Consider the following 25,278-nt stretch of genomic DNA (forward strand, 5'->3'; position numbering starts at 1 on the left):
TGCCCTGATGCCTAGTCTGTACTGAACACGCACAGTCCGGCACGACATGTGCCTCACCTGCGTTGTTGACCATCAAATTCGTCCATCCCATTACTACCATTGTTCACATTATTTTGCCTGTCCCCTATATGTATACCCCTCTAATCTTTCCATTATGCGAATTCACTTGATATAAAGTTAGAAAATGTAATTTTCATCACAATTATTGGGCTAAGGCACTGCACTGACCTTCAGGCTACACAAATTGTAAATATGAAGTAATGTAATACACATTCTTTATAAGTTTTTTATGAAATAAATAACCATACTACTCATTTACAAGATGATGTGTAGCAAACTGGTCATAATTTTAACCTGGGATGGTCTGCAGCATACAACACTAGTGGGTTACATCATGTGATAAGTTTTTTAACAGTTTCTCTAATAATAATAATAATAATTTGTTGTTATTGTCTCAGTAATCTGGTGCAAATCTTTCAAATGGATGCTGCTTCAGCTACTTCCAACTTATAGGTTAATGTGAAAACTGACGTTGAGAGGTGAAGGCTAGGTTAAAATGAAGACTAAGACTGAAAAAATCCGTGGTCCAACCAGGATTTGATTCTGCACCCTTTCAGTTTTCAGGCAGAGACTTTACTGTTGGACCATCCACTTATGTCTCATGAGACATAAATGAACACAGCTTTCTGTGCAGTAAGCAATTTTATGCACTCTTGCACCAAAACATTCTGCAGTATCACTAAGTCTCTGGCAAAGGCAATGCTACTGTCTTCCTTTCTGATTGGCTTGGATGTGGTGGTAGGTGGTGTTTTTTGTTGGGTGTCAGGATACTGCATATACAAAGTCTTCACTCTATTCTCTTCCATTGCCCCAGAGGTACTTTGCTTCTGCTAATGAAGAGTAGACTACTGGCGTCTTGTTATACCATTGACAACAGAAATCTGTACATCTCATTGTGTGAACTGACCTGTTCAGCTCCACTATGACATGTTTCTCATTTCATTGTCAGATTGGTACTTACTCTCATTTGGAATTCTGATTAGTTGAACTGTTCCACTTTCCTGAGAACCTCACTCAGCTCCAGTTCAGTGTAAGTCCAATATCTCTGCATGTAAATAATATAGCCGCAAGCAATGTATTCACTAATTTCAGTACAACTTTTCATCTAATATTTAGAAAGTTGGAACCTTTGAGTGTGATGAAGCCTGTTCCCAAATATAATACACAGATCCTATGGGAGTCCATCTAGTAAGTCAAATGGATTTGGTTTGCCACAGATACAGTGCTTCATCATAATTTCTGACAGGAATGGAACAATCTGTTCATCTACAGATACAATGTAAGTTCTTAGATTCTGACTCTTCCAAAACTTGTACCAGAACATACATTAGGTGCATTAATATCCAATATTTTCAAAGCACTCCTTAGGAAAAATAATTTTTTTCCTACGTGTTTTTGCTGATATACCATGGCAGCCAGAGCCCGGTACAGTGTTTAACGACTTGACAGTTCACCATAAATGACATTTGCTTCACACATATGACATCAGCTCAAAAATCTCTTGTGTGAAGTATTTGATGAAGTACTGATGTAGTGGATTGTCTTCCTTCTTCAAGAGCTGGGGCAGTTGGCAAGAGCTCAAACATGTTTGACACTAAAAAGAATTAGTTCCATTAGTTCAGCATTGTTGCAGAAGTAACTGGGGATCTATTATGTTTAACTCATCATTAAATGACAAATCTAGTTACTGCACCTGTAGATGGAAAAAAAGGGGTCACATCACCCTCATGATGCCTCCTGGAAATGGTATGATCTCTTACTTTTTTTCGGCACGACTGATTAACACGCTGATTGCTGTGTGTCCGACGGCGGCAAAAGCAGAACCCAACGCAGTATGCATGGCCTGACCAGCAGTGAAACATCCATCGCCAAGTGTGTGGAAGTCAGTGAGTTAATGGTGTGCTTCCAGGTGTTCTTGAGTTTTTGTTTTTCCATTTTATGCACAATATTTTGACAACTGACTCGGCCATTTTCTCAAAGTTCAGCTAGTTTTGCTGTTATGTGTAGTCATTGCCTGGACTTGAACCAAATTGTGAACATTGTTGGTCTAACTCCGCTATTTATAGGAGAATTAGACTCCTGACCCTAGTTGGGTACATTGCTGATGTTCCTTGCATCTCTACTCGACTGTTCTGATTGTCTGTCCCCAAGTAAGATGCCATATTCACATGGATTGCGGTACACACCCAACTTTCTGAGATCTAAATCATCTTTCGACATTATGAATAATACTTATTTCAGCTGAAGGTAGTAAAATACGCTGGATGTCATGTTTCAGTAGGAGGCTACCAATCTTTCGGAATATTGGGCCAGCATAAGGTAAATGAGTGATTTTTGGCTTTTCTTCCTTGATCTTTGTGTCAACCTCTTCTCAGGCGTTCTTGATTTTGTGTGACACAGGGATCCGTCCATTGTTCTTCTAACTAACATGTGTAGCAAAGGTAGTTTGCAATCTTTTTCAAGTTCCATCATGGATTCTTCCGCTCGCTGAGGATATCAGCTTCTGTCATTAAGGAAAGAGAGATATTTATCTATTTCACTTTTAGCAAAAATCATCACTACTATCTGTTTTCACTTAAGATCACACGTCAGTGGAATGTGCCAAAACTGATATCAAATCACACAAAAATTTTCGAATACATAATAGTTTTTATAAGGTACAAATCCACTGCCATATGATAAATTTACCCTACAAAACAGTGGTAAGAGCTGCCCAAATGCTACAAGTGTCTAATATTCTATTAACGATCTGCAGTAAGTATGGTTTAACAAGCATTTAGTCTCTCAGCACTGTTTAATGGTGCTTCCACTGGATTAATTTGGAAAAGAATGGTCTACTGTGGCAACCGACAATACAGAATACTCTGATTTCCTGTAGTAATAGGCATTGGAGGACAAAGTTCAGCTGAAACCTTATTATTTACATAGGATGATTTTCCCAATTTTACAGTCGTTATCATTATGGCATATATGAGGAAGTAATTATGTTTCTTGATTTATCCTGCAGCATTTTCCACTTAATTTTGTAGTGAATGCAACACTTTCGTCCACTGAGTAAACCAGTGACACATCAAGCAGTAGTTATGTTTCACTTATCAACATGGTAAAGATTCTGCACTGGTCAACACCACTCAAGGATTAGTTGAGTTCTGTAGGTGACCACCTTTTGAGTATGAATTACTCACTCAGGCTTTTTCCAATGACTGACTCTAGCACCTACATTCATGACAAATTTAAGTGATTCTTCGACTTTAAATAGTTCTAACTAGATTTCCCGGGGTATTTGAAAGTTGTAGTTGATTGAATAATGATTGAGTCCTATTATAGAATGTGTTGCAAGATCATTAGAGCTTAACTGTAATGAAGACAGTGAAAACAGCAAAATGTTTGTTGAGTCATCAATGTTTGACACACATTCCTGACAAATGGAGTCGCTGGTTCACAACGTAGCGGAATAAAGTTTTCTTATCGTCACTGAAATTTACTAAGGAGAAATGAGGAAATTTCAACATAAAAACTATTCAGTTCAAAACTATCTTTTATTTTGTAGTGTAAAACAGACACCACATATGTTACAAACAAATCAGAAGGCACAGGAAAAACATTATTATAGATATATATACACAAATAACATCACTATAACAACTGTTGTGATTATTAAAATAAATTATTTATGTCCAGCTAGAACACATGGAGCTTATGTTTCCTGTCAGTCATGTGAAAAATACAAATAAATATTCCTTCTATTATAAAATATTACTTTTCTGTTGCACAGAATCATCCATAAAAGAAAATATTCTCCACAATACTGGGGGTGGGGGGTTAGTCTGTTACCTTTCAAAAGTCAAACTGAAAATTACAACTTGTGACAGAAGAGCATTTACTTACTGGAAAAAGGAACAACTGATTTAGGTCCCCCCTACACACACACACACACACACACACACACACACACAGGAGTTGTTGAGTCTCTAGTTTCTTAATTCAACTGTTCATTTGAAGAAATTAAAAAGAAAAGGCTTAGCTCGATGAGAAAACACACGCACACAAAAAACCGTTAATGGTAAGATGATGTTCACCATCATCAGAGAGGGAGAAAAACAAACCACCATGAAAGGTGAAAATATTTACAGAAAAAATTACAGTGAGGGCACCCAAATTTTAACATTCCCTATCTGTCCCTTCTGACAAAGGAAACATTTGTAAGAAGATAATTCATCACTTATGCAGTGGTAGTGTGCATAGGAAGGGGGGGGGGGAGGGGGGGGAATAATCATTATCTGGTTTAATTGATTTCAAATACTGGGACCTTTGTGCTCCAGTGCTGATACCATTCACTTAATATAATAATTTTCTTTCTTTGGAAACATTATCTTGAAAAACAGCAACTTACATTATCACAGCTATTAACAGAATAATATACATAGAGGTTGGTTCCCCCTTGAACACTGAAATGTCCTTATTTCGCACATTTCCAATGTATTATGCAACAAAATACCGTCCTGTTTTGTGCTGAAGCTTTCCTAGACTGTGCAGCACAGATGCTTACGTTTTTTCCTTATACGTCCACTAGTTTTATTCTGCTTACACACATTGGTATCAGTTTGTTGTACAACAACAACTGGTTTGCATAAATACAGATTATTTACCAGGTTCAAAACTTCGACAGCTGCTTCGCTAGTTTCCATTTTCATATTTACATGCTCTGGAGTTTTTTGATCGTCGAAAGGAACATAATTCCCCAATTCTGTCCGCTCAAAAAGTTCACCACAATTGAGGCATAATTCTACAGTAGTATCCAAACCACAATAGCTGCATTTACATTTCTGCAAGGGTAAGTTTACATAAAATGATATACTATGCTTGTGTCCCGGTAACCATATGTCGCGCAGAAGTATCTCAATGCTTCTTGATGAGGTATATTGATGGCTGTGAAATTTAGAAAGAGCTGAGCAGTATTTTTCTACTGTTGAGTAAAACCCTTCAACTGATTCTTCTTCATCAACATGAAAATAAAAACAGTGCTGTCTGTCACAAATATTGCTTCTATCCTTTACATCTGATTTAATGTTATGAATTATGTCAATTAACTGTCTACGAGGAGTTATTCTTTTTGCTTGAGAGCCCATCACAGTATAGAAAGCAGATACACCCTGGAATTTAACCGAAGGAGGGCACTTACAGTGAGAAAACGTAGATGAAATGGATTCTCTTGTTTCTATGGAAAGACATGTACATTTTAAAAAGTTGTATGCATGAGAAAGTGTCATTTTATTTGGATTAACAACACATTCACTAGGGGAAGTTGCATGCAGTTTGTTTCTTTCAGAAATTTTGAATCTTGGAGACTGATTTGCCATACTAGGTTGATTGCTGAAACTTGAGCAGGCTTTCTGAGCTGCATTAAATGCCATTAATTGAAGGAAAGATTTAATCAAATCACCTTCCCCATTTGATGATGCCTGTGAGTTTGGTGACATATTGTGTAGTTTACAGTCAGTTAATCTAGGCAGACAATCAGCATTTACATAAAGTTCCGTTGTGAAGAATACTTGTATTTTGGAACACGATAACAATTTCCCAACATTCACTCTAACAGGATTAGCAATTACACATGTCTTACTGTGAACTGATGGTGCAACAGGGTCTGGAGGCACGATCTTTTCAAATGACATTTTCCTGTGAAAACTTTGAGGTCTACAGTTCTGAGACCTGTTTATATTGTTACAATCATTCTTAGCTGAACCTTCAAATACTGATGAATAAATTTCTGTCAAAGATCCAGCAGTGTTTGTATTAGAACAATCTTCAAATCTGTCTAATGTGTTGCAGCTATCTGAAGCAGTTGTGACTGTTCTTGATCTTGATTTTAGTGGGATTTCATGTAAAGAAAAATCCTGTGAGCAAGTAGAAATATAACACTCAGGATACACCGAAGATGACAATTTTGTTTGCTCTATGGCCTTGTCAACTCCTTGCTGTATCAAAGTTGTACGAAGTGCACGGATTGAAGGAATGGTTTGAAGTTCTTTCAAAGATGCCAATTTCATGGCAGCATTCAACAAGACCTCTTTGGGTGATACATCAGCAGTCTTGCTGGTAATGGGTTTTGCTAAAGAATGCTGAGAAACTTTCAATTCACTGTTAATTTGTAAATGACTGCAACTACCAGACGCAGTATCTAGTGCATTATCCCTCTCAAACAGAACAGGGCCACTGCTGCAACCAATATTGTCCTTTTGCTTTACTGAATTCGTAGCACTAAAATGTGGTGATCTATAATACGAAACATTGGGTATACAAATTTCATCATAGTGAACTTGGACAGGTCTCTTTACCCTTCCTAAATGCATTTCTTCTTCCATAGAAGAGCACCTTGGTTTGATTATGCCAGAAAAATCATCTCCAAAACTTAATATGTGTACTACACCATTAGTTTCTACTTTGTATTTCCCCTTGTCTTTTGGTAAGTTTTCACTTGTTGCTGTGCATTTGTACATGCCATTATTTCCTTTCACCATATATCTTAATTTTTCAGCATTTTCTGCATCCAATGGTTGATAATTTCTGTTATCAATCAATCCAACCTGTTGGGAAAAGAAGCAGTGTGTTAAACATATCTAAGTAAAACGTCTATATATAACTTCTATATACTACTTCAACATGGAAAACACACACACACACACACACACACACACACACACACACACATATACATAAACAAAGATGACGTAACTTACCAAACGAAAGCATTGGTATGTTGATAGACACACAAACACACACACAAAATTCAGGCTTTCGCAACCCACGGTTGCTTCATCAGGAAAGAGTGTGTGTCTATCAACATACCAACGCTTTCGTTTGGTAAGTTACATAATCTTTGTTTTTAGATATGTTTTTCCCACATGGAGTGTTTCCCTCCCTCCCTCTCCCTCTCTCGATTGAATATAATAGAGGGAAACATTCCACGCGGGAAACATATATCTAAAAACACAGATGATGTGACTTACCGAACGAAAGTGCTGGCAGGTCGATAGACACACAAACAAACACAAACATACACACAAAATTCAAGCTTTCGCAACAAACTGTTGCCTCATCAGGAAAGAGGGAAGGAGAGGGAAAGACGAAAGGATGTGGATTTTAAGGGAGAGTGTAAGGAGTCATTCCAATCCCGGGAGTGGAAAGACTTACCTTAGGGGGGAAAAGGGACAGGTATAAACTCGCACACACACACATATCCATCCGCACATACACAGACACAAGCAGATATTTGTAAAGGCAAAGAGTTTGGGCAGAGATGTCAGTCGAGGCAGAAGTACGGAGGCAAAGATGTTGTTGAAAGACAGCAAATTGAAATTAGCGGAAATTGAGGCCTGGCGGATAACGAGAAGAGAGGATATACTGAAGGGCAAGTTCCCATCTCCGGAGTTCTGACAGGTTGGTGTTAGTGGGAAGTATCCAGATAACCCGGACGGTGTAACACTGTGCCAAGATGTGATGGCCGTGCACCAAGGCATGTTTAGCCACAGGGTGATCCTCATTACCAACAAACACTGTCTGCCTGTGTCCATTCATGCGAATGGACTGTTTGTTGCTGGTCATTCCCACATAGAAAGCTTCACAGTGTAGGCAGGTCAGTTGGTAAATCACATGGGTGCTTTCGCACGTGGCTCTGCCTTTGATCGTGTACACCTTCCGGGTTACAGGACTGGAGTAGGTGGTGGTGGGAGGGTGCATGGGACAGGTTTTACACCAGGGGCGGTTACAAAGGTAGGAGCCAGAGGGTAGGGAAGCTGGTTTGGGGATTTCATAGGGATGAACTAACAGGTTACGAAGGTTAGGTGGACGGCGGAAAGACACTCTTGGTGGAGTGGGGAGGATTTCATGAAGGATGGATCTCATTTCAGGGCAGGATTTGAGGAAGTCGTATCCCTGCTGGAGAGCCACATTCAGAGTCTGGTCCAGTCCCGGAAAGTATCCTGTCACAAGTGGGGCACTTTTGTGGTTCTTCTGTGGGAGGTTCTGGGTTTGAGGTGATGAGGAAGTGGCTCTGGTTATTTGCTTCTGTACCAGGTCGGGAGGGTAGTTGCGGGATGCGAAAGCTGTTGTCAGGTTGTTGGTGTAATGGTTCAGAGATTCCTGACTGGAGCAGATTCGTTTGCCACGAAGACCTAGGCTGTAGGGAAGGAACCGTTTGATGTGGAATGGGTGGCAGCTGTCATAATGGAGGTACTGTTGCTTGTTGGTGGGTTTGATGTGGACGGACGTGTGAAGCTGGCCATTGGACAGATGGAGGTCAACGTCAAGGAAAGTGGCGTGGGATTTGGAGTAGGGCCAGGTGAATCTGATGGAACCAAAGGAGTTGAGGTTGGAAATTCTGGAGTTCTTCTTCACTGTGAGTCCAGACAATGAAGATGTCATCAATAAACCTGTACCAAACTTTGGGTTGGCAGGCCTGGGTAACCAAGAAAGCTTCCTCTAAGCGACCAATGAATAGGTTGGCGTACGAGGGGGCCATCCCGGTACCCTTGGCTGTTCCCTTTAATTGTTGGTATGTCTGGCCTTCAAAAGTGAAGAAGTTGTGGGTCAGGATGAAGCTGGCTAAGGTAATGAGGAAAGAGGTTTTAGGTAGGGTCGCAGGTGATCGGTGTGAAAGGAAGTGCTCCATCGCAGCGGAATATTCCGCACGTCCAGGGCCTCGCTGCGATGGAGCACTTCCTTTCGTACCGATCACCTGCGACCCTACCTAAAACCTCTTTCCTCATTACCTTAGCCAGCTTCATCCTGACCCACAAATTCTTCACTTTTGAAGGCCAGACATACCAACAATTAAAGGGAACAGCCATGGGTACCAGGATGGCCCCCTCGTACGCCAACCTATTCATTGGTCGCTTAGAAGAAGCCTTCTTGGTTACCCAGGCCTGCCAACCCAAAGTTTGGTACAGATTTATTGATGACATCTTCATGATCTGGACTCACAGTGGAGAAGAACTCCAGAATTTCCAACCTCAACTCCTTTGGTTCCATCAGATTCATCTGGTCCTACTCCAAATCCCACGCCACTTTCCTTGACGTTGACCTCCATCTGTCCAATGGCCAGCTTCACACGTCCGTCCACATCAAACCCACCAACAAGCAACAGTACCTCCATTATGACAGCTGCCACCCATTCCACATCAAACGGTTCCTTCCCTACAGCCTAGGTCTTCGTGGCAAACGAATCTGCTCCAGTCCGGAATCTCTGAACCATTACACCAACAACCTGACAACATGAGACCTGAGTTTCTCCTGGCGTATACAACTTTCAAATAACTTCCGGGAATTCAGCCAGGTAACACTTTCAGCAACCGCCGATATTTCGGCGGGAGAACACCCCGCCATTTTCAAGGCAAACTGCAACGGACAGGCGGCGTGCATGCAAATTTAATACCTCGGTTCTGCGACAGAAGCAGGAAAGATAACACACACACTGAACACTAGTGCCACCAAAGATGACCAAAGTCAGAGCTATCGATAGTGAGACTATGAATTCACAGGTGAGGCAGCATTGACTCTGTTCCTCTGTTTTTTGACAAGGGAGAGAGCCGGATTCCAAACAGAGTTTAAACAGAAACCTCCATCCCTGTTAACGAGGTTGCTCGCTAGTTTAATCTCAACTGCCTCCTTAATGACACTGTCCCAATAGCTGGACGTGCATGCCAATATCTCGGTGTTATTATATAACATGGGGTGACCAGTATCCAAGCAATGTTCGGCAATAGCAGATCTATTTGGCTGCTGTAATCGTGTGTGCCGTTTATGCTCAGTACATCTGTCCTCCACGGTCCTGATAGTTTGACCAATATATGCCATACCGCAGCTACAGGGAATACGATACACACCTGCCTTACGCAATCCAAGATCATCCTTAACGGAACTCAAAAGTGCTCTAATTTTAGATGGAGGTCGGAAAACACATTTCACATCGTATTTCCGTAAAATACGACCGATCTTATTGGACGTGTTTCCTACGTAAGGCAAAAAGGCAGTAGACTTAGGTGTTGACTCAGAATTATCATCAATCACCCGATGTACAGTTGCTCGATAGCGCAACGCACGTTCAATCTGTCTATCACTATAACCATTTTGACGAAATGTAACTTCAAGATGGGACAGCTCAGCTGGCAAAGTCTCAGCGTCAGAAACGACATGTGCCCTGTGTACCAAGGTATGAAGTACCCCTTCACGCTGAGCCGAATGGTGACAACTATTAGCTTGTAAGTACAAATCGGTGTGAGTACGTTTCCTGTAGACTGCATGTCCCAATGATCCATCATCCTTCCTCCTAACCAACACGTCGAGAAAGGGAAGGCAACCATCCTCTTCCACCTCCATCGTAAAACGAACATCTGAACTCGATCCACCCGAACATTCGTTTTACGATGGAGGTGGAAGAGGATGGTTGCCTTCCCTTTCTCGACGTGTTGGTTAGGAGGAAGGATGATGGATCATTGGGACATGCAGTCTACAGGAAACGTACTCACACCGATTTGTACTTACAAGCTAATAGTTGTCACCATTCGGCTCAGCGTGAAGGGGTACTTCGTACCTTGGTACACAGGGCACATGTCGTTTCTGACGCTGAGACTTTGCCAGCTGAGCTGTCCCATCTTGAAGTTACATTTCGTCAAAATGGTTATAGTGATAGACAGATTGAACGTGCGTTGCGCTATCGACCAACTGTACATCGGGTGATTGATGATAATTCTGAGTCAACACCTAAGTCTACTGCCTTTTTGCCTTACGTAGGAAACACGTCCAATAAGATCGGTCGTATTTTACGGAAATACGATGTGAAATGTGTTTTCCGACCTCCATCTAAAATTAGAGCACTTTTGAGTTCCGTTAAGGATGATCTTGGATTGCGTAAGGCAGGTGTGTATCGTATTCCCTGTAGCTGCGGTATGGCATATATTGGTCAAACTATCAGGACCGTGGAGGACAGATGTACTGAGCATAAACGGCACACACGATTACAGCAGCCAAATAGATCTGCTATTGCCGAACATTGCTTGGATACTGGTCACCCCATGTTATATAATAACACCGAGATATTGGCATGCACGTCCAGCTATTGGGACAGTGTCATTAAGGAGGCAGTTGAGATTAAACTAGCGAGCAACCTCGTTAACAGGGATGGAGGTTTCTGTTTAAACTCTGTTTGGAATCCGGCTCTCTCCCTTGTCAAAAAACAGAGGAACAGAGTCAATGCTGCCTCACCTGTGAATTCATAGTCTCACTATCGATAGCTCTGACTTTGGTCATCTTTGGTGGCACTAGTGTTCAGTGTGTGTGTTATCTTTCCTGCTTCTGTCGCAGAACCGAGGTATTAAATTTGCATGCACGCCGCCTGTCCGTTACAGTTTGCCTTGAAAATGGCGGGGTGTTCTCCCGCCGAAATATCGGCGGTTGCTGAAAGTGTTACCTGGCTGAATTCCCGGAAGTTATTTGAAACCTGACAACAGCTTTCGCATCCCGCAACTACCCTCCCGACCTGGTACAGAAGCAAATAACCAGAGCCACTTCCTCATCACCTCAAACCCAGAACCTCCCACAGAAGAACCACAAAAGTGCCCCACTTGTGACAGGATACTTTCCGGGACTGGACCAGACTCTGAATGTGGCTCTCCAGCAGGGATACGACTTCCTCAAATCCTGCCCTGAAATGAGATCCATCCTTCATGAAATCCTCCCCACTCCACCAAGAGTGTCTTTCCGCCGTCCACCTAACCTGCGTAACCTCTTAGTTCATCCCTATGAAATCCCCAAACCACCTTCCCTACCCTCTGGCTCCTACCCTTGTAACCGCCCCCGGTGTAAAACCTGTCCCATGCACCCTCCCACCACCACCTACTCCAGTCCTGTAACCCGGAAGGTGTACACGATCAAAGGCAGAGCCACGTGTGAAAGCACCCACGTGATTTACCAACTGACCTGCCTACACTGTGAAGCTTTCTATGTGGGAATGACCAGCAACAAACAGTCCATTCGCATGAATGGACACAGGCAGACAGTGTTTGTTGGTAATGAGGATCACCCTGTGGCTAAACATGCCTTGGTGCATGGCCAGCACATCTTGGCACAGTGTTACACCGTCCAGGTTATCTGGATACTTCCCACTAACACCAACCTATCCGAACTCCGGAGATGGGAACCTGCTCTTCAATATATCCTCTCTTCCCGTTACCCACCAGGCCTCAATCTCCGCTAATTTCAAGTTGCTGCCACTCATACCTCACCTGTCATGCAACATCTTTGTCTCTGCACTTCCGCCTCAACTGACATCTCTGCCCAAACTCTTTGTCTTTGAATATGTCTGCTTGTGTCTGTATATGTGTGGATGGATATGTGTGTGCGTGCGAGTGTATACCCATCCTTTTTTCCCCCTAAGGTAAGTCTTTCCGCTCCCGGGATTGGAATGACTCCTTACCCTCTCCCTTAAAACCCACATCCTTTCGTCTTTCCCTCTCCTTCCCTCTTTCCTGATGAGGCAACCGTTGGTTGCGAAAGCTAGAATTTTGTGTGTATGTTTGTGTGTCTATCGACCTATGGCTTGAAGATAAAGTGTGTTGTTACAAAATACAATTATTTGCATATTTACAAACATATACAGGTTTAGACCTCGATATATGAGTAACATCAGTATTACTACAGATGTATGTCCAGTGTCCTTAACCACTCCACAGCTTCCTCACTGGCCTGATCGATATCCTCCACTGAACCACTGAACCTTCGAAGTGGGCAGTCCATAACAATGTGCCTGATTGTCTGAAGCACATCTGCACAGTTGCAGAAAGGCTATCAGCAATCTTCCACTTGAGCTTCCAAAACTGACATCTGCCATGTTGGGTTGTTATCCGGTTAAGTGAAGTCCAGATTTTCCTGGGTTGGTTGAAACCCAGAGGTTGCTTGTTTCGGAGATTTCAGCCTGAGATCTTCATGTACACAGTCTTCACGTACTGGCAAGACAGAGTTGTCACAGTGCTTATGATTCTTTCTTCAGTGCTAATGCTCTTCGGAGATGAGGAAGTGGAATGTTAGAAAGTACCGGTAGCCACTTCAGAGGAGTAGACTGGATATAATCCTCATAGTGTCATTCAGCTGGACATCTACCTTCTTTGTATGGGTACTGTTAAGCCATACTGGACTGCAGTATTCAGCTACTACCACTAGGCCAAGTGCTATAGTTCTGAGAGTAGATGCAGAGGGACCCCAGCCTGTCCTGTTAGTCTGTGTAGGATGTTGTTACGGCTTTTGATTTTAGCAGATGTTTTGCTTAGATGTGCACTGTAGGTCAAGGATTAATGCAAGATGACTCCTAGATATTTAGGGTAAGGATTGAACTTCAGCAGGTGGCCACGATATTGAACTTTAGGAATATAGTTGGCTTGTCTGTTGCTCAGATGGAAGCTGCTGACCTCTGTTTAGGTTGTGTTTGGTTTCAGTCTCCAAGTTTTGAAGAACTTGTAGAGTCTCTAAATATTTTCTGTGAGCGCAGTTTCTGCTGCTGCGAAGTCATTGGACTGGGCTGTCAATGCAAGATTTTTTTTTTCTGTTTAGGGCGCTCAACTACTAAGGTCATTAGCACCCAGTCACAAATGTTAGTCTAATAGCGTACAAAAAACCCAATGGGGCAACACCAGAAAGTAATCACAAAGACACAGATAAACAAAATAAAAAGAGTTAGATTGTTTTGGACAAGTCCGTCAATGTAATAAAATGAAGGATACGGGCAGCTGCTCGAGTGTCATCAGCTAAAAGTTCCTGTAAGCTAGACGGCAGACACAGGACAACACGAGAGTGGATAAAACGGGGACAGGACAATAAAATATGGCGCACCGTCAATGGATGACCACAGGGGCACTGCGGGGCGGGGTCACCTGACAACAGGTAGCGGTGGCAAAATTGGCAATGCCCAATCCACAACCTGGTCAAAACGACCTCCTCTCGCCGGGAAGAGCGTGAGGAGGTTGTCCAAGCCATCAGGATTGGTTTCATGACCCTAAGCTTATTTTCATGGAGAGAGGACCAAGCCTCATGCCACAATGATGAAACACACCAAAAAAGAACCCCACTAACATCAGTGGATGGAACACAAAAGGAAGCTATCCGAGGCAGGACAGCAGCCTTGGCCGCGCAGCATCAGCAGCTTCATTCCCAGGCATACCAATGTGGCCAGGAATCCACAAAAAAAGGACACGAGCGCCGGTATCAGCTAGCTACTCAAGGGACCATTGAATTTGTTGCACAAGAGGGTGGTCCGAATATGGGTCACGGAGACTCTGAATGGCACTCACAGAATCAGAGCAGATGGCATAGGAAGAATGACGATGGCGGCGGATATACTGAACAGCCTGATAGAGAGCAAAAAGCTCAGCTATAAAGCTTGAACACTGGTCAAGGAGCCGATACTGAAAGGTATCATCCCTGACGACAAAGGCACATCCGATGCCAGCAGTAGTCTTGGAGCAATCTGTGTAAATAAAGACGTTATTAGCGAGCCTCAAACGAAGTTCCACAAACCTTGAGTGGTATATTGAATCCGCGGTCCTCTCCTTTTGGAGCGAGCTGAGTTCAAGGTAAACTCGTACCTGAGCCTGGAGCCCAGGTGGTGTCAGGCTCTCACCAACTCGAAAAGTCATAGGGAGGGTAAAATCAAGTTGCTGAAGCAGGCGACGAAAGCAAACTCCAGGAGGTAACAGCAGAGACATACAGCCCGTATTGGCGGTCAAGAGAGTCGTCAAAGAAGGAGAAATATGACTGGTGGTTCGGCATTGACATCAGTCGACAGGCGTACCGACGAAGCAACATATTGTGCCGGTAGTTTAGCGGTAATTCGGCATACAGACTCTCAACAGGGCTGGTGCAGAATGCTCCAGTCACCAGACGTAACCCTCGATGGTGGATAGAGTTTAGACAGCGTAAGATGGACGGCCGGGCAGAAGAGCAGACAAAGCTCCCATAATCCAGCTTTGATCGGACAATGGACCGATATAAGTGAAGCAGGACCATTCGATCTGCTCCCCATGATGTACCGCTGAGAACACGGAGGACATTTAGGGAACGGGTACAACGAGCAGCCAAGTAAGACACATGTGGAGACCAGCAAAGTTTCCTGTCAAATGTAAGACCTAAAATTTTGGTAAACATTTTTGGAATACAGTGATCAATAGATTATTATATTTTGACTAAAGTTCAGTCTTGATCACACCATTTATGTTTCAATGATATAGGTAACCGGTTTCGGTTATTTTTACATAACCGTCATCAGACCCATGGCTCCCTTAGGATGGTAGGCGGAGCTCTCCTCAGCTGATCAGTTGACTTCGTAGCAGCTGAGGAGAGCTCCACCTACCATCCTAAGGGAGCCATGGGTCTGATGATGGTTATGTAAAAATAACCGAAACCAGTTACCTATATCATTGAAACATAAATGGTGTGATCAAGACTGAACTTTAGTCAAAATATAAGACCTAAAAATTTTGTTGTCTCCATGAATGGGAGAGCAACGGGACCAAGATGTAAGGATGGAGGAAGAAACTGTTTGTAATGCCAGACGTTCATACAGACCATTTTCTCACCAGAAAAACGGAAACCATCAGCAACACTCCAGGTATATAGACGGTCGAGACAACGCTGAAGACAACGCTCCAGGAGACATGTTCTCTGAGTGCTGCAGCGTAAAGTCATCCATGAAAATGGAGCCTGAAATGTCAGCTGGAAGGCAATCCATTATTGGATTGATAGCTACGGCAAAAAGAGCCACGCTCAAAACAGAGCCCTGTGGCACCCCATTCTCCTGGCGAAAGGCATCTGACAAAACAGAACCCACACGTACCCGGAACATTCGATCCATTAAAAATGCATTAATAAAAAGAGGGAGGTGACCACGAAGGCCCCAAGTGTGCATGGTGCGGAGAATGCCCGCCCTCCAGCAGGTGTCTAGGCCTTCACCAGATCGAAGAACACAGCCACCGTCTGGCGCTTACGCAAAAAGTTGTTCATAATGAAGGTCAACAAGGTAACTAGGTGGTCAACAGCAGTGCGGTGCCTACGAAAGCCACATTGGACAATGGTAAGGAGGCGTCAAGATTAAAGGAGCCAAACCAATCGAGAATTTACCATGCGCTCCATCACCTTGCAGACGCAGCTGGTAAGGGAGATGGGGCGATAACTGGAAGGAAGGTGTTTGTCCTTTCCTGGTTTGGGTATGGGAACAACAATTGCTTCACACCAGCGTGTGGGAATATGACCTTCAGTCCAGATGCGATTATAGGTGCGAAGAAGAAAGCCTTTACCTGCAGGAGAAAGGTTCTTCAGCATCTGAATATGGATACCATTGGGCCCCGGAGCAGAGGATTTCCCGCACGGTGAAATTGGCATTGTAACTTTCACGATGCAAAGACTGGAAAGAAGGTGGCCGTGCCTCCTCTGCTTGTTTTTGGGGGAGGAAGGCAGGGTGGTAATGGGCAGAGCTCAAAACCACCGCGAAAAAGCGGCCGAAGGCATTTGAGACATCCTCAGGATCCACAAGGGCTTCATTCCCTACAGTCAGGCCAGAAATTGGGGAGTGGACCTTAGTGCCAGATAGCTGCCGCAGGCCACCCCAGACAACCGAAGGAGGAGTAAAACTGTTGAATGAGCTGGTGAAAGCCACCCAGCAAGCCTTTTTGCTTTCTTTGATAACACGACGACATTGAGCACGGAGTCGTTTGTAACTGATACAGTTCGCCATAGTAGGGTGGCGTTGGAAGGTGCATAAAGCATGTCGCCGAGCACGAATAGCGTCGCTTCATGCTGTAGTCCACCAGGGGACTGGGACTCGACGTGGAGAAGAGGAAGTACGAGGGATGGAATATTCAGCAGCAGTGACAATAACGTCCTTGAGGTATGCGACCTGACTATCGCAGCTGGAGAAGTTTTGATCATGGAAGGCCGCCAGGGAGGTGAAAAGCCCCCAGTCGGTTTTGGAGATGTTCCAGCTAGTGGAACGTGGAGAAGGGGTGTGATGCAGGAGATGGATTACGCAGGGGATGGTCGCTCGAGAATGTGTCGGACAGAGCATACCACTCGAACCGACGTGCAAGTTGGATAGTGGATATTGAGAGGTCCAAGTGAGAATAGGTATGCGCTGTGTCCAAAAGGAAGGTAGGTGCACGGTGATTGAAAAGGTCTGCCAAGAGGGAGCCTCTCGCGCAGGATGCTGGAGAGCCCCAAAGGGGATGGTGGGCATTAAAGTCTCCAATCAACAAAAATGGTGTAGGAAGCTGAGCAATCAGTTGTATCATGTCTGCCCTAGTAAAGGCAGATGATGATGGAGTGTAAACAGTACAAATGGAAAATGTGAAAGTAGGGTGAGTAATTCGGACGGCAACTGCCTGCAGATCTGTGTGCAATGTGATTGTATCGTAGTAGACATCATTCTGAACCAGCAACATGACCCCTCCGTGAGCCAGAATACCTGCCACAGTGGGTAGGTCAAAACGCATGGAGGTATAGTGTGCCAGGTCAATACGATCGCATGGGCGTAACTTCGTTTCTTGGAGACCTACGACAAGTGAGCAGTGCATTCGAAGGAGCAATTTTAGTTCCTCTCGATTAGACAGAATGCTGCGAATATTCCATTGAAGAAGTGCCACTAAAAAAGAAGAAACAAGAAAGGGTCATCTAAATGGCCGCTGAGGGCCTGGCTTCAAGGGAGCACTGCTGCTGCAATCGAGAGGTGGTGAGTCATGGTCCATCAACTCAACAGTTGCATCTGCCACCTTCCTGAGCTGGTCAGGAGGGGCTGCTTCCTCCGCCGGTGAAAGGCCAGATGATTGGCTGCCATCGCTGCGGCCTGGCGAAACTAAAGATGGCTGGGGATGGCAACCGCTGGGTGGCGCAGGAGAAGAAACGCGCCTCGGCGGAGATGGAGAACTCTTTTTTCTATGAGCCATCTTTGAAGAATTACATTTTGTCAAAAGAACAGTTGATGGCTGTGAAGTTTGTGTACGCAAGAAATCTTCGCGTGTCGGTTCTTTTTTGAAGGTCCGAGCATCTGATTTAGAGGTCCTCATCTTAGCAGTAGCAGATTATGAGGTTTGAGCCTTAGGGTTGGCAGGAGGAAGAGGAGACGTTGATCGGGCGATCTTAGCACTGGCCGATCTGACGACTGAATCGCTAGATGTTAGATCGCATGTCTGTGTAGCTACCTTCCTGGTAGGCTGAGGAGAGGCGAGAACGGTACTGTATTGACCTGCCGGAAGCACAGTGGGCTTTCTGCTATTGAATAACTTGCGAGCAGCCGAGGTTGACACTTTCTCTTCCACTCAAATTTCCTGTATACTTTTCTCATCTTTGTAGACGGGGCAGTCGCGAGAGGAGGCAGCATGGTCGCCCATACAGTTAATGCAACGAGGGGACGGAGGTGGACAGTCACCCTCATGGGCGTCCCTGCCACAGGTAACGCACTTTAACAAGACTGCCATTTATGGTTAAACCGCTGACATTGGTAACACCTTGTAGGGCTGGGAATATGTGGCCGAACAGAAATGATCTCATAACCCGCTTTAATTCGTGAAGGCAATTGCACATTGTCGAATGTCAGGAATAGGGTTCGGGTCGGTATGAGGTCCTTGTTGACCCTTTTTATGACCCGATGGACGGCCGGTCACTCCCTGATCAGAGAGGAAAGACAGAATCTCCTCATCAGTTAGTCCGTCGAGTGACCTGGTATACACCACACCACACGACGAATTCAAGGTGCGGTGGGCCTCCACCTGTACAGGAAATGTGCGTAAGAGTGGCTCAAAGTAATTTTTGGGCCTGGAAGGCGCTTTCTGTCTCCAACAGCAAGGTACCGTTGCGCAATTTATCGAGTACAAGATTTCACTGGTCCTACAATCGCATCTACGCCCTTCTAAATGATGAATGGGTTGACTGTTGAGAAATCGTGACCTTCAAATCTGGTGACAACAAGAAACTTCGGTGCTGGTGGTAGAATTTTCAGAACAGGGGTTTCATTTTGGGCAGAAGACAGGGAAGAAGAAGAAGAAGAAGAAGAAGAGAAATCCATTGCAGATGAATCCCCCACGATTTCCAGCGTCTCCGATGGCGTGCTCCTTCCTTGTGGGGGCCCTCTCAGAGGGCACTCCAGCCTTAGGTGATTGTCCACACCTCAGGTCACACCTCCCGAGAAATGGACGGAGGGACTAATCGGCATGTTCGGAAGGTAACAGCTCAGGCAATCACCCCTCCCTGGGCTTGGCCTTTACCAGGAGGTACGTGCGTGCCATACTTGTCTACCCAGGGCGGGGAATTATGTGTTACCCCGTCACTGGCTACGCATGCGAACGCATGGGTCAGTCTTCAGACACGCACAGGGAGGAAAGAAGAGAGGAAAGGATCCAGGAGTTTTCAAATGTCCATCTCCAGACGAAGGCTCGATACATTACTCCCAAGAAGAGGGAGTGCGAAGGGCCCCGTGCTCGCCACGCACATATCCACAAAAGAGTTGCGGACCCCCTGGGGGTAATGCAAGATCGTCAGAGTATATAAACTTTCTAGCAGTAGTAGCTGGTAAATCTGCAGTGTATATGTTGAACAGCAATGGGGCAAGGACCGATCCTTGTGGTAGTCCATCATTCAGTTTGTAAGGTCTGCTTACGTTGCCATTTAGGTGCACTTCAACTACTCTGCTGGCCAACATGTTGTTCAACAAGTGTTTTGCAGGGGATTATTTTAAGGAATTTGATGATCATCGCTTTTTGCCAAATTGTGTCGTATGTTGATGTCAGGTCCACAAACACAGCTACAGTCTTATTGCGGTCCTGAAACACTCTATGTGACTTGTTAGGGCCAGCACCTGGTCAGTACAACTGCGCTTTGGTCTAAAGCCAGCTTGCTCTATTGGTATGTTATCTACGGTTGTAGCCGAGATTCCATTATACACTCCTGGAAATTGAAATAAGAACACCATGAATTCATTGTCCCAGGAAGGGGAAACTTTATTGACACATTCCTGGGGTCAGATACATCACATGATCACACTGACAGAACCACAGGCACATAGACACAGGCAACAGAGCATGCACAATGTCGGCACTAGTACAATGTATATCCACCTTTCGCAGCAATGCAGGCTGCTATTCTCCCATGGAGACGATCGTAGAGATGCTGGATGTAGTCCTGTGGAACGGCTTGCCATGCCATTTCCACCTGGCGCCTCAGTTGGACCAGCGTCCGTGCTGGACGTGCACACCGCGTGAGACGACGCTTCATCCAGTCCCAAACATGCTCAATGGGGGACAGATCCGGAGATCTTGCTGGCCAGGGTAGTTGACTTACACCTTCTAGAGCACGTTGGGTGGCACGGGATACATGCGGACGTGCATTGTCCTGTTGGAACAGCAAGTTCCCTTGCCGGTCTAGGAATGGTAGAACGATGGGTTCGATGACGGTTTGGATGTACCGTGCACTATTCAGTGTCCCCTCGACGACCACCAGTGGTGTACGGCCAGTGTAGGAGATCGCTCCCCACACCATGATGCCGGGTGTTGGCCCTGTGTGCCTCGGTCGTATGCAGTCCTGATTGTGGCGCTCACCTGCACGGCGCCAAACACGCATACGACCATCATTGGCACCAAGGCAGAAGCGACTCTCATCGCTGAAGACGACACGTCTCCATTCGTCCCTCCATTCACGCCTGTCGCGACACCACTGGAGGCGGGCTGCACGATGTTGGGGCGTGAGCGGAAGACGGCCTAACGGTGTGCGGGACCGTAGCCCAGCTTCATGGAGACGGTTGCGAATGGTCCTCGCCGATACCCCAGGAGCAACAGTGTCCCTAATTTGCTGGGAAGTGGCGGTGCGGTCCCCTACGGCACTGCGTAGGATCCTACGGTCTTGGCGTGCATCCGTGCGTCGCTGCGGTCCGGTCCCAGGTCGACGGGCACGTGCACCTTCCGCCGACCACTGGCGACAACATCGATGTACTGTGGAGACCTCACGCCCCACGTGTTGAGCAATTCGGCGGTACGTCCACCCGGCCTCCCGCATGCCCACTATACGCCCTCGCTCAAAGTCCGTCAACTGCACATACGGTTCACGTCCACGCTGTCGCGGCATGCTACCAGTGTTAAAGACTGCGATGGAGCTCCGTATGCCACGGCAAACTGGCTGACACTGACGGCGGCGGTGCACAAATGCTGCGCAGCTAGCGCCATTCGACGGCCAACACCGCGGTTCCTGGTGTGTCCGCTGTGCCGTGCGTGTGATCATTGCTTGTACAGCCCTCTCGCAGTGTCCGGAGCAAGTATGGTGGGTCTGACACACCGGTGTCAATGTGTTCTATTTTCCATTTCCAGGAGTGTATATTATTCTTTCCAGCAGCTTATAGCAGACACTCAGGAGGGCAATAGGCCTACAATATTCTGCATTATCTCCACTTTTCCCAGGTTTCAGTATTGCGACAATTATAGCTATTTTGAGTATTGGTGGTAGCTGTCCATTGCGTAAGATGTTGATGTAAAATTTAGCAAAGCCATTCAGTTGTTCTAGGACCACAGAGTGATAGGAATTCTGGGAAATATCATCTAGTCCAGCTGCCTTTCCTGATTTTACTTCCTTTAATGCAGAGGAAACCTCAACAGCCATGATATCAAGTGAAAACTGAGAAACTGCTGCAGTCTGGGACATCTTTGATTTTAATTCTGAACGAATTCTTTTTGCCTCTTTCTTGTCATTGTCAGCAGGTTTTTTTGTCAGACTAACTAATCTGTTTGCTATTGCATCTGGTTGTATCTTGGAGCACTTAGCACTGAATTTAGGAGTACTGCTACCAAGTTTCCATAAAAGAGACCATGCTTTTTGGCTGGAGTGCTGAAAATTTGTATTTTCCTTGGGGTTGATCCATTTTTCTCTTCTAGCTGAGTCTAGGGAATTTAGTAACTCATCTGCGATTTCAGGGTCATAAGCCTTCCTCTATCCTCTTGGGATATGTTTCTTTGCGATGGCACATACTAATCCTGTAAAGCACTTATAATTTTCTATTGTAGATGGGATTCACTGTATATTATGTTCTAGTTCGCTAGTGAATTTTGACCAGTTGGCTTCTAACAATGTACACAACATATAATTACACAATATGGCAGTCTGGCCTTGGCAGCCAGAACTGTTGTCACGTGTGTATGAATTTTTATTTGCACGTATGTGTGTGTGTATGTTGTCCAATTATGATGATGGCCTGCTTGGTCAAAAGCTTTGTTTGTAGCAATTGTCCTTTTCATAATATTGTCATTATTGCATCCTGGATTTTCAATTGTTTAATATACACTTTAATTGTGTTATATTTAAATTAGAAGAAATATATAGACAGTTGTGGAGAAAAATTAAGCATAGCACTATAAAGTTATGAAAGTGTTACCTTGACATTTTGGACATTTGAACTCTCAGTTTCACCAATGTGTTCTACTGCAGGCTCACACATTTTTGACTTATGAAGGTTGTCTTGTAATGAATTATTTTCTTCTACTGTTTGTTGCTTAATGCTAACAGTTGAGTTGAATGCTCTCAGCTCTTGACTCTGACTTGATACACATGTTTGTTGATTACCACTAGAGCACACGTGTGACTCAGACTGTGAATTGAGAGAGGAAAAAAAATTAGTTTTAGCCTTAATTTCAGCTTATACAGGAAAAACTGTAATTACCAATAGAAGTATAACACAAAATTATACAGAAAAAACTTAATCAAACAACCGAAAATAAGTGATGTGGAAAGTCTTTTTGTTCTGCCTGCCTGTGACTCAACATCTCCACTATATGGGAAGTAGCAATCTATCCTCACAGAAAAATTTAATAAATTTCAGAGTTCTAGAAGTTTGTTCTCCTCAATCATATTTTGGATGGAGTAACACATTGAAAACATACAGCTAAAAGCAAATGCAGACTTTCTAAGTTAACTGTACTGGCAAATCTCAGAAAATCAGGTGAATAATATGTTTTTTTTGGAGCAACGTTTCAACAAGTTTCTTACTTCTCACCTTCTGGTGAAGTACCTGGGTGCTACTGGATGCTGTTATTTATCAACTCTATGCAATTTTCATCTTCTGGACTCACACCAGTAGTTAGGAACTGAGAATCCCAAGCAGTGGGGGTAAAGGTGGCGGATGGGTGTCTGTGGGTGACCACCAGCATGTTCCACCCATACAGAGCTGAGATGGAATCCACTGTCTCTGTTCATTAGATTTGCACTCTTATTTTTACTGCTTCCTTGAATATAGACTCCCAGAAATGCCTGGTACAACAGGGACTTGTGTGTCTTCAAAGCTGCATGTGTCCCTGGATGATACAGTGCTCTGCTATCAATGACTTGTCTGTGTAGCCAAGGTGGATGTTCCTCACACATTCTACATAGATCTGTGAAACACAGAGTTGTGTTTAGCTGACATTGATGGCCACTCCCACACAGGTTGCCCTACAAGCCAGCATGTTCCTAATTCTGTATGCACAGCGGAAAACAGTATTCACGTTGTGCTTGACCAGGATTTTTTCAATATTGGCAGTGAGTGGTCCAATGAAAAAAAAATCCCTTTTCTCAGGAATGAATCAAACAATGGAAAATCCAGGATGGAATGTAACATTACGAGAGAAGGAAAGCTGCTGCTCACCATATAGCGGAGATGTTGAGTTGCGATAGGCACAACTGTGTGAATCTTTTTATTGTGCCTATCGCGACTCAGCATCTCCGCTATTTTCTAAGGAATGGATAGGCATATCAAGTTGAAATTTATGTCACATATTAAGAGTATTTTCCCAGATAGACTGAGGTATGCAATTGTTAAACCACTGCATAAAAAAGGGGATACGTCTGATGTCAACAACTACCGCCCAATCTCTCTTCTAACTGCCTTATCCAAAATTCTTGAAAAAGTAATGTATTCTAGAGTAGCTTTACATCTTTGTAAAAATAAAGTTTTAACAAAATGTCAGTTTGGTTTCCAGGAAGGTTTTTCAATGGAAAATGCTATATACACTTTCACTAATGAAACATTAAATGCTCTGAGTAACCAGAAGTCACCCGTTGGGATTTTTTGTGGTCTCTCAAAGGCTTTTGTTTGTGTAAATCATGGAATACTTCTAGATAAGCTCAAGTACTGTGGTATGAATGTGACAGCGCTCAAATTTTTTAACTGGAAGAGTGCAGAAAGTTGAAATAAGTAGTTCACATAATATGCAAAAAACTGGTGATTTCTCGAACTGGGGAACAATCAAGAATGGGGTGCCGCAAGGTTTGGTCTTGGGTCCTCTGCTATTCTTAATATATATTAATGACTTGCCATTCTATGTTCATGATGATGTAAATCTGGTACTTTTTGCCAATGATACAACTGTAGCTATCACACCCAACAGACAAGAATTAACTGGTGAAATCGTAAACGATGTTTTTCAGAAAATCATTAAGTGGTTCTCTGTAAATGGGCTCTCATTAAACTTTGACAAAACACAGTATATACAGATCCAAACAGTAAATGGAATGACACCATTAATAAATATAGACTTTGATCAGAAATCGGTAGCTAAGGTAGAATATTCAAAATTTCTAGGTGTATGCATTGATGTGGGGTTGAACTGGAAAAAACACACTGAAGATCTGATGAAACGTTTGAGTTCAGCTACTTATGCTATTAGGGTCATTGCAAATTTTGGCGATATACATATTAGTAAATTAGCTTACCACGCCTATTTTCATTCTCTGCTTTCGTATGGCATCATATTCTGGGGTAACTCATCATTGAGTGAAGGAGTGTTCATTCAACAAAAGCGTGTAATCAGAATAATTGCTGGAGCTCATCCAAAATCATCCTCCAGACACTTGTTTAAAGAGCTAGAGATCTTCACTGTAGCCTGACAATATATATATTCACTTATGGAATTTGTTAGACACCTTTTATTAAACTGACACATTCCACATCATTACGAAGCGTCGTATTCATGATCTATGGAACAAGTACTAATCTAATCTTATAGGTTTACAGTCACTTGAAGGTGTAAAAATGTGAAGTGTGTAAGTCAATGCAATCAAAAGATATGGCATTTACATCACATATTTTGATCTCAAGTAGTAAATTGCATAGTAATCAGTCACAAATGATGTTTATTGCATATGTAGATTTCAGTCATTGTGTGGCTAGGG

At 44.0% G+C, this 25,278-nt stretch overlaps 1 protein-coding gene across 2 annotated transcripts in view; it reads right to left on the reverse strand.

The window, feature by feature from the left end:
• Positions 1-3,607: 3,607 nt before the first annotated feature.
• The window catches only part of LOC126259414 (uncharacterized), a 188,946-nt gene continuing 167,275 nt past the window's right edge, over positions 3,608-25,278 (reverse strand). For both annotated transcript variants that reach the window (XM_049956194.1, XM_049956195.1), the window contains 2 exons: positions 22,508-22,720; positions 3,608-6,647 (listed from right to left, as the gene is read on the reverse strand). In XM_049956194.1, coding sequence (XP_049812151.1) covers positions 4,584-6,647; positions 22,508-22,720 — 2,277 coding nt within the window. In that variant the 3' untranslated portion in view covers positions 3,608-4,583. The remainder of the gene's footprint in view (positions 6,648-22,507; positions 22,721-25,278) is intronic.

This window comes from Schistocerca nitens, chromosome 5 (genome assembly GCF_023898315.1).
Source record: "Schistocerca nitens isolate TAMUIC-IGC-003100 chromosome 5, iqSchNite1.1, whole genome shotgun sequence".
Lineage (NCBI taxonomy): Eukaryota > Metazoa > Arthropoda > Insecta > Orthoptera > Acrididae > Schistocerca > Schistocerca nitens.